At 43.5% G+C, this 10,519-nt stretch overlaps 1 protein-coding gene across 2 annotated transcripts; it reads left to right on the forward strand.

Moving 5' to 3' along the window:
* The first annotated feature begins 324 nt into the window (after nt 1–324).
* kctd7 (potassium channel tetramerization domain containing 7) lies at nt 325–10,059 on the forward strand. 2 transcript variants are annotated; one of them, XR_001776240.1, is made up of 5 exons: nt 325–1,195; nt 3,224–3,393; nt 5,727–5,905; nt 7,899–9,502; nt 9,537–10,059. XR_001776240.1 is itself a non-coding variant. In XM_008401958.2 (4 exons), exons 1-4 carry the CDS (start codon nt 875–877, stop codon nt 8,273–8,275), a joined length of 1,047 nt encoding a protein of 348 aa, XP_008400180.1. In that variant the 5' UTR covers nt 325–874; the 3' UTR covers nt 8,276–10,059. The 2 variants fall into 2 exon arrangements, 1 of the variants encoding a protein (XP_008400180.1); XM_008401958.2 differs by having other exon boundaries at nt 7,899–10,059.
* The last annotated feature ends 460 nt before the right edge of the window (nt 10,060–10,519 follow it).

Below are 10,519 nucleotides of genomic sequence, written 5' to 3' on the forward strand. Positions count from 1 at the left end.
GGGGACAAGAAGAGAAACGGCGTCTGCAGGAGAAACTCTGATTTTCAGAAGCCTCAGCGGAGAAGATAAAAGCAGAGCTTTGGACAAAAATGACCTCAGAAAAAGTCTTTGCTCAGAAGAGGAACGAAACCATCAAAGAGACGGAAAAAGAAAAACATGACCAGACGGAGAAAAGTCTCCAAAAAGAAACAGACATGAGTCGTTTCTACTTCATGAGAACAGAAAACTAGAGACTTTCAGCAAAAATTAGTGAAATCTGAGAATAGAAAATAAATGATACATTGAAATGTTTATATATGCATATATATATGTGTGTGTGTGTGTGTGTCGTCATTCTCATATCCCTTCCCCACAATGACAAAAGTCTAGTTCTGCCACATATTTATGTAATTTAAATACTTATTTTTAATTATTATATCAAAATGTATTGAGTTGGGGCTGCAGAGCCCAAGGCGCCATTTACACAAGAACCGCCACTGATTCGGTTTTATTGTTTGTACTTTCAAAGACCTGTTATGGTGTCAACAGTTATTATCGTAATCACTATCAATAATATGCAGATCATTCAAAGGTATCTGTCCTTTTAAACTTGACGTACGGACGTTCCAGTTCACTTCTACGTCACGCCACGTACGTTCCAAAGCTGACGTAGCGGAGCGTGCTGAGGTCCTGATAAATCCTTCATGAACAGCGATGCTGTTGAGGCTTTCCGTCACTGGAGGCGTCATTTCCCCGCTTTCGCTTCGCCTCTGGTGGGTGGTGGGCTGAGCTCCAGCCACACCCTCTTGTTGTTGTTGTCCCGGGAGATCCACTGCTGGTTCCGCGGCTCCAGGCGTCTCCCTCTCCCCGGCAGCTGGCCCCGCCGGCCGCGTGCATGCAGCAGAATGGCTCGAGCGGCTCCATCGGCTCTGACGGCGGCAGGGAGCGGCAGGCTCTGTCCTTCAGCCCGCTGCCCGCCGCTACTACACGGGTGAGGCGGTTCATTCAGGAGCGACAGAGGACGCTGCCGCTGCCCAAAGTGATGGTGGTATTCTCGGCCGCTGGCGACGCGGACAAACCGAGCGATGCCATGTCCAGCTCGGACCCAACGGAGGAGGGCGACGGCGTCCGGAAGCCGCCGGCCTCCCCCTCCCCGAAGCACCGCGCAACGAGCAAGCCGCTTCGCGCCGCGCTGACCACCCCGGAGCCGCAGGAGGTGGGTAGGCCTCTTCACGGAAAGTCACCACGCCGAGCATTATTTATTCACTAGATAACAACTAATGACGCTACACAACGAGGCTTCAATAAAACAAACCACTGTGTGGTGTCCAGAGGCAGCCATAGAGACCAGGCGGCCATTAAACACATTATAGCTCCAATAACTCCACAGTTTGACTGTTTGTGGACATTTACTCTGCGGTCCGTGGTTGGCTTAGCCGCCGAGCCGCGCGGTGATTGGCTGGGAGCCGTGTCTCGGTGATTGGCTGGGAGCCGTGTCTCGGTGATTGGCTGGGAGCCGTGTCGCGGTGATTGGCTGGGAGCCGTGTCACGTGGGTCATAGTTTAAGCGTCTTATTTCTATTGAAACCCACTAAACCCAAGTCTCCAAGGACCCATCAGCAGCTCCCACAACATAGATATATGTGGATAGATCAGCAAGTTAACACAAGGAACGTTAACGCCAGATGGATAGTAGATTATTAAAACCACTATAAATGGATTTCCACTACATAGACAGATTGAGCATTTTTTCCTATTGGATGATTAGATGGATTAAAATTCCCATGATGGATGGATTATTAATCCAGTGAGATGAATAAATGGATGGATTATTAATCCAGTGAGGGGAGGATGGATGGATTATTGCAGTGTTATAAAGTTTTTATCACCTCCAACAGTTTTTGTTGCTCGATCCTCTTTGTCTGAATTTTGCAGATATGCAGCATATTGGAGTAGCGACACTAGACTGGTGTTTAAATGTGGAAAAATCACTTCTGTGTAAAATTAGTAAGGCATATTTCAATTATTCCCATTTTTATAGAAAAGTAACCCCCATAAAATGTTTCTGTTAAACTTGAGGGTTTTAGCTGCTCTGGAGGCTGCAGATGAAATGTGACGTTTGCCGATTCTGCTGTTGGACTCTGAGCTTTGGTCAGATTCTGGAGGTTTGGACCTGAAATGGTTAAAAACCAGCGTCTCTGCTGGGTTGTGAGAACAGTTGGTGTGTGAAGCCACTTCCTGTGCAGCTGCTTTGCAGCCGGAGCAGCAATAGAAATATTGATCGTGTATCGAGATGAAGCCAGAGGTCAGCGGGTCAGAGGTCAGCGGGTCAGAGGTCAGCGGGTCAGGCGCTCGGCCCTCTTCCAGGTCCAGATAAAACCTCAGGAAACGGAGATGTTTGGGTTGCGCGAAAAATAATCTTCTTTTCATTTTTTTCTAAAATTAAAAAGCAACTTTAAAGGAGAAAACTAGAATTTAAACAGTTAAAAGCTCAGAATATGCATAAATATTTGGTATGAGAGGCAAAAACTGAAAATATTATGGAAAAACACATTTCATAAATTTTTGTTGCTGTTTAAAATAGATTTTTTTTTTAGATCTAAGCAGGTGGAGCAATTTTATTTATAAAAAGGAAATAATAATATCCCACCATGCATTACTCTGGAAACCATCCAATTTACAAACGAAACATGTGAAAATTCAGATTTAAATAGTTAAAATCTCACAGTTCATAATATCTACGCCTGCTGACTGAAGCCTTGAATTCATCATTTCACAGTAAAAAACCCTAAAATCTTACCAAATATTTTAGTCTATTTTTTAGTGCAAATATCTGAATTCACTTGAAACAAAACTAAAGTAACTTACAGGCAACTTTTCAATAAATTCTAGGAGTTTTTTAAGTCCATAATTATTAAACATAATAATAAAAAATGAGTTCAACTTGCAGTTCTTATAGTGAGAACAATGTCTTAGTTTAAATGAAATAATCTTAATCCTGGTATTTTTCCATCATTATTAATGAATTGTTGACTTTTATATGTTGATGAACATCTACAGTTACTTTAGTTTATTTCTCAGATATTTGAGCTAAACTAGACAATAACACTTGTTGGGATTCAGTTTTTACAGTGCAGATGGATGAACGTTGCTATGGGAACCATTGTGACTCAAAGCTGGTTCTGTTTGTTTGAACTGTCCAGTTAATCGACCGTCAATAACTGATTATTATCTGTTATCATCAGTTTCCGGAGGTGATCTCCCTGAACGTGGGGGGGACGCTCTTCACCACGCGCCTGTCCACGCTGCGGCGCTACGACGACACCATGCTGGCCGCCATGTTCAGCGGCCGCCATTACATTCCGCGGGACGCCGAGGGCCGCTACTTCATCGACCGGGACGGCGCTTACTTTGGGTGAGCTCCGACCGGAACCAGCGCGCAGCCAGAGCTTCCTGCCACCAGGACAAGTTTCTAAAAACCTTCTCTGAGAAGCAGCTCGTTAAATCCTGACACATTTTCATGGATCCGCCATTGAGAAGCAAACGGGCCGCGTCGTCTCAGTGACGTCACCCGGTGTATTTCTGCGTTAAGTGGAAAATCTGTGAATGAAACCAGGAAGAACGAACGAAACGCTGCAGAGGATTTTCATGTTTTTCAGAACTTCACTGACATTCCTGGTGAAAATTTATGCAAATTACAAACAAAGCTGTTGGGTTAATTATGAAGTCATTAATGCGTTAAGAAGATGCAATGTGGTGAAGCGACCACAAGGAGGCGGTAAAGGACCAGATTAAAAATCTCCGTTCTTACAGTTTTAACAATTACTCTCTTAAAAAACACATTTTTTATGATCAACTTCAATTCTTTAAATTATTTTGATAGTTTTTAACTTCTTTACTTTTACTGTTTCAACACTAACATTTAAGTGACTGAGGAAAACGGTTTTATGTCACAGATCTGTTGCAGATTGATAAAAATGAGGTCATGGTCCTTATAATGCACTTTATACAGTAAATTATTATTAACCAGGAGACAAACTGTCTGTCTGGAGTTAAATTAGACAACATTTCTCCTGTTTTAGGTCGGTTACAATCACAATATTTGCTAAATAATTTAGCAGATATAATTATATTTTCTAAACGCTAAAATCACAAGAGAGAAAATAAGTCAGATTTAATTATTAATGTCTTTAATCAGTTTTTGATTTTGAACTACATGACTTGGGTCAAACCTTTGAATTTTAGTTGAAGTTTGGTTTAACTTGAGGCAGTGGGAGAGAGAATGATTTAAACTGCTGCACATATTTCAATCTTTGCCCGATCACAGCCTGTCTTTATTTTAAAAATACATATTTATATTGTTTCTTTAGGTTTTTTTAAGAGATGGTCATTATTTTGGTACGTAAACTTTCTACTCTGAAGACATGAAAACATCTGACGTAATTTTAGTAAATGGAAATAATTTTGGAAATTCTAAACGACCTGAAACTAAAGRAATTCAGCCTGATTGAAAAGGTGGATGGCTGCACAGTGGTGCAGTGGGTAGAGCTGTTGCCTTGCAGCAAGAAGGTTCTGGGTTCGATTCCCGGTCTTTCTGCATGGAGTCTCCCTGCATGGTGGGTTTTCTCCAGGTACTCCAGTTTCCTCCCACAGTCCAGAAACATGTCAGGTTAATTGGTCTGTCTAAATTCTCCCTAGGTGTGAGTGTGTGTGTGCATGTTGTGTGTCTCTGTGTTGCCCTGCGACAGACTGGTGACCTGTCCCGGTGACCTGTCCCGGTGACCCCGCCTCTCACCCAGAACGTTGCTGGAGAGGCAGCAGCTCCTCATGACCCCTTAGGGAAAGTTGGAGGAATCTTTTTATTCGGTGTATGTAAACTTCTGGTTTCAGCTTGTCGGGGACCAGACAGTACAAAGAGCAGAACACAGGTGTTGAATTAAAAAAAGGTGGGTTTTTATTTACCCAAAGGTATGAACAAAGGTTAACTTAACAATTAAACAGACATGCCAATAAAAGAGGTCAACAAATTATTAGACTCAAGACATAACTAACGTGAGAACAAACTGAGCTGCTGAAATGAGACTTTAAAAATGGGTTAGCTAAACCATGTGGACACAATAGGGGAAAACAAAATGGCTGCCACCTGACAACTAGCACAAACAGTGAAATAAACCCCAGCATGACACAGGTGGTTCAGTCCAATGAGGCCCTCAGCAGAACTTCAGGAACCAGGGAGGGGAGCCAAACACCCGGGTAACTGAAGACAATGTTAATACATCACCACTGAACCTTGCATTAATATGTGTGCACTCCATACAAACAATATAAAGAATACTTAAACTACAAAACAAACTAAAGTGAAAGCCAACTTATGACACGGTGTGGATCTCCATCACTCAGCTGAAAGACTTTTTATTTAATTCAGTCTCTAAAAACATAAATCAACCAAAATGGAAATTTGGTCGCTCAGTTTTACAAAAAGCAGACTAGAAAACTATTTTTTATTTTTTTGATGAAGTTTAAAACTACCAGAAGCCAGTTGAGTCATTTTAGACCTTAGATTTAATTTGATATTAAGAATTCAGAATTGACTTTGAATGTAATAAATGAAAACATCTCATTTGTGCGATCATAATCTGTCTTTATTCGTTTTTAAACATATTTACTGTTTCTCTAGGGTTTTACTTTACCCGTTTTTGTTCCGTTTTCCTAACTGAGCGTTTCAGAGTAATTTTCTTCCGTCTGAAGGGACATCCTGAATTTCCTGCGGGAAGGCGAGCTGCCGCAGCGGGACCGGGTCCGGTCCGTCCACCGGGAGGCGCAGTACTACGCCATCGGGCCGCTGCTGGACCGCCTGGAGGACACGCAGCCTCTGACCGGGGAGAAGGTCAGGCAGGCCTTCCTCGACCTGCTGCCCTACTACAGAGGTCTGACGCTAACAAGGCTAGCCGCTAGCTTTGCTAACACGGCTAGCTTCACTAACAGGGCTAGCTCCGCTAACACGGCTAGAGGTTAGCTTCATTAACACAGCTAGCCTTGCTAGGTAGCTTTGCTAACACTGCTAGTGGCTAGCTTCACAACAGCAACACGTCTAACCGTTCATCATGGCTACTGTTGGTTTAAATGTCTGAAAAGTGTGGCATACTTCTGTCTTTTGGGTGGGTCTCTGCCACAGGGTGACCGTGAATCCTTAAAAAGTCTTAAATTCATGTGTCTAAAATTAAAGCCTTAAAACATCAAATTCACTTTAAAAACTAAGAAAAAGCCTGGCAGCCAAGCTAAGCTAAGCTAACACTGGTAGGTTACAGAGCATTAGCAGGTCGGCTCTTTCATAACGTAGAAACGTTCACAGGGTGGGAAGCCTTAGCAAGCTGCCATGAACAACGAGAAGATTTTAGCTTCACGCAGAAAAACACTTTATAAAATCCTTTATATCTATAGCATCATGCAAAGAACCTGATGAGCCGAGGATTCTGGGTAAAATCACCAACAGTCAGAGGAAAATGCGGCTTTAAGCAGATTAATCTGTTATTATCATTACATTATGAGAGCTGTAAGATGAAATAACTATTAATTACACGTGTTACTGGTTTGGTTAATTATTCCCTTTTACTTTAGTTGTTACTAGAGATGTGCCGTTCAGGTTTTTTCCTGCCGATACCGATCACCCATGAGGACCGATCACCGATACCGATCACATAATTATTATTCTTTTTTATCATAAACACAACCGGTTACATTTTGTGGGAAAAGGAACCATGAATTCACCTTAATTTAGACAAAAACTTGTTTTTAATRACTTTTTCCAAGAAGAAAACTAAACAAAACAGACATTGTGCAAATTGTCCTGCTATCAGTAAAACTATCTTTAACAGACTGATAACATATGGAGGCTCTGAAGAGGCTAAATTATGCAAAGAGCCAAAATAAAACCTCAACATTGCCAAAATATTCATGTATAAAACTTAACATTCAAAGGCAAAAACAGGATCCATTACAATAAACAATCCAGAGTTACTGAATGAAAACTTCCTGTTAGCATGGCGGCTAGCTGATTACTGCTAGTTCTGAGTGGCTGTTTCTGACTGAGCAGAGTAATTATGCAGAGCAGGGAGGAGATTGATTATTTTTTAGAGATTATCTGTCTCATGTTAGGACAGCGAAAGTTTTAATACGTATGTAAAATGTATTTTTTAGGTTAGATGCTGCAGCTTTAAGCAGAGGTTCGGTGTGAGAGTCACTACCAGGTGGAGCAGAAGCGGCGCTCCGTCTGTGAAATATTACTACCTGTAGCGTAGCAGCGGTTCAACAGCGAGAGCAGAACCAGCGTCTTACATCGCAGCTCCAAGACTTAAATCATTTTATTTGTTTAGCTTTCTGACCGTCATGCTAATCCGGGTGAGTGTTTGTAGCTGTGCTGCTTTACCTGCTATCTGATCCTCCATATGTCAAGTATGTCATTGTTTTTATGTCTATTAGCTTCGTTGTGTTGATGCATTTTGACCTGCTTCAATTTTCCGCCGCAACACGCAAACGTCCCCATTCACTCAGTGCGTCATAGTTATAGTTCCACATCGCTTAGGATTTGTTGCTGCGCGTTTGCAGAGTGAAGGAAAGAGGAGACCAGCTGCACAGGCAGGCTGAGAAATGAGATGCAGGTGATCGGCAACAAGAGGCCGTGATCGCCGATCATGCACTTTTTCACGGAAATCGGCCGGTTATGATCGGTGACCGATCGATCGGCACACCTCTAGTTGTTATGATGTGTAACCATAGCAACAAGGTAGCATTTTACTCCATTAGTTCCCAGAAGCTGTTGTTGTTTTCATATCTAGTATTTAGCTGCTGAGCGTGTTTCCCTACGAGGTGATGGGGGCTGCCGAACATTAACGTGTTTTCACTGAACCGCCGTGATTTCAGACAATCTGGAGCGCATCGTGGAGATCGCCAAGCTGCGGGCGATGCAGAAGAAGGCGCGCTTCGCCAAGCTGAAGGTGTGCGTCTACAAGGAGGAGATGCCCATCACGCCGTACGAGCGGCCGCTCTTCAACTCGCTGCGCTTCGAGCGCGCCGACGGCGACGCCAAGCTGTTCGAGCACCACTGCGACGTGGACGTGTCGTTCGGGCCGTGGGAGGCCGTGGCCGACGTCTACGACCTGCTGCACTGCATCGTCAGCGACCTGGCGCAGCGCGGCATCGCCGCAGAGCAGCAGTGCATCGGCGTCTGCGACAAGCACCTCATCAACCACTATTACTGCAAGAGGCCCATCTACGAGTTCAAGATCACCTGGTGGTGAAAGGCGGCGCGGACCGGAACCGGAACCAGAACACGGCTTTTAACTCTGTTTTCTAATCAAACTGAAAGGATTTTACAATGTGACCCTTTAAATCTGCTTCCTGTGGTTTAAACGCAGCGCCTTCATCATGAACGCATCAGAAACATTTAGACGGTGTTGGGCCAGACGGTGGCGCTTCTTAATAAAATGATTAGCAGATTAAAACCATAATAAAGTCGGAAAATGACCAGAAAAGTTTTTTAATCTTGGATCAGCAGCAACGTTCTGCTACCAACGATAATCTGATGCGGATATTTCATCTCTGTAAACCAAAACATCTCAACATTCCTCATTTAAATGTTCTTCATTTTTAGGGTTAGAAAACGGCTTCATTCCAATAATAATTTGACTTTATTGTCATTTTCTGGTATTTTACGATTTTATTCTGGCATCTGGCTCCAACACTCCGTTTCACACAAACCCAAACATTTCAATGTTTTCAGTTCATCTCTGGATCTGTTTCTGTTCAGTCGGGTCCAAATTACTACAGATGACATGAAACCCAAACCAAGTTAACTCCAGTTAAACATCTGGTGGTATCGTAGATCCTCCTGCATGAGCGGAACCAGGCGGTTCTGCTGGAACCAGACGTGGAACCAGGCGGTTCTGCTGGAACCAGGCGGTTCTGCTGGAACCAGACGTGGAACCAGACGGTTCTGCTGGAACCGAAACAGGAGATGTATCTGATGATCCTGCCAACACCCAGCCAGGAATCTTTTCTCCTGGAGGAAACTTTAATTTGACAGCATCTGTTTCCATTCAGGCCCAAACTGCAGCTCGTTTTTACCCAACAAACCGACCAGCTATGCAAATGCAGCAGAATTAAACTGATGTTTGTGTTGACGATGGCGGATCCGTAGTTTTCACGTTTCGTGAAGCCACATCGCCTTCGGTCCGTTTTTCAGCAGTTATTTTCCGTCGGCATCAGATTCGTTGGTTTCCGTTTGGAGGGGTAACCATGGAAACGTGCAGCCGTCTGATTGGACGCTCCACCAGGAAGCCAGACGCTTCCTGTACTGATCAATGGATGGAATGAAGCGGGATCGATAACGATCCATCGGCAGCTTTGTGTTCTGATCACAGCTAATAATCGCGTTGCTGTAGTGACGTGATATTTTCCTCTAGGCTGTGTGTCAGGTGAACTGAGATATATTTTCTTTACGCGTCGCTGAAGGAGCGTCGGGAAAGGTCAAGGTTCAGCAGAGGTCAAGGTTCAGCAGAGGTCAAGGTTCAGCAGAGGTCAAGGTTCAGCAGAGGTCAAGGTTCAGCAGAGGTCGGCGTGTTTTTGTTTCATGGGTCACTAAAATAAGGAGATTCTCTGTTTTAAGGGATTACATTGCTGGACATTTGGCAGCGGTGAATTTTGCAGCCACTGTAGAAGTTTATTAGAAAATAGCGCCACCTTCAGGGAGAATTTTAGACTTTTTAGCATTTGTCATTTCCATCACTTGAGTCCTGCTGTACTTGACTGAGCACCATGTGATTGTAACAGAAACGTCATCGTGTTAAAATGAGAATCACCTCATCAGATCTGATTAATTTGCCATAACGCTGAAGATCCACATCCTGTCCCTGAAACATGACTAATCTTTATGACTTCCAGTGTTTTTAATGTTTTTATATCGCGGTTTGTTTGTTTTAGCTTCTAGGAAGCTCCAGATCTCTAGTTGTCTTTTATTTGTCTGTATTTAATAAATGAAAACATAATTTTTATGTTGTGGTAAAATAAAACTGTTAAACTGCAATAGGATTCCTCTGCTTTTATTTCTTAGGGTTTGTGGAAAACATTTACAAAACTCGTAAAAAGTTTATACATATATATATATATTTCAATCTGGAGAGACTCAGACAGGGAAAGAAACCGATTAAAAAGTTTATTGACAAGTAAACATTAAAGTCTGTGGCGTTCAGGCCGAGGACGTCGAGCTGGAGCTGCGATAAGCTAACATTCCTGATGCTGCGTAGGAATGTAGACCCCTGGGGCCGGTGGAGCAGCGGAGAGGGATGTGGCCTGAGAGCCAGGAGCTGAAGGTGGAGGTGGGTTGATTGCAACTGGTAAGCAGAGGAGGCCGTGGATGAAGGTCCTTATCAACTGGAGCTCGGTTGATGATTGGCCCATGATGAGGCTTGGTCCAGGGAGATGAGGGGGAGGCGCAGATTGATCAGGCTGGAGAGCCTTCCAGACTGAATTTGCACCTAAGCTTC

Source organism: Poecilia reticulata, unplaced genomic scaffold (assembly GCF_000633615.1).
Source record: "Poecilia reticulata strain Guanapo unplaced genomic scaffold, Guppy_female_1.0+MT scaffold_155, whole genome shotgun sequence".
Taxonomy (NCBI): domain Eukaryota; kingdom Metazoa; phylum Chordata; class Actinopteri; order Cyprinodontiformes; family Poeciliidae; genus Poecilia; species Poecilia reticulata.

Excerpts from the sequence above, each read along its gene's own strand:
- kctd7 (XM_008401958.2), top strand. The coding sequence starts at position 875 with ATGCAGCAGAATGGCTCGAGCGGCTCCATCGGCTCTGACGGCGGCAGG. Across the intron at positions 3,394-5,726 it reads CGGGACGGCGCTTACTTTGG|GGACATCCTGAATTTCCTGC; the intron begins GTGAGCTCCGAC and ends TTCCGTCTGAAG. Across the intron at positions 5,906-7,898 it reads CCTGCTGCCCTACTACAGAG|ACAATCTGGAGCGCATCGTG; the intron begins GTCTGACGCTAA and ends CCGTGATTTCAG.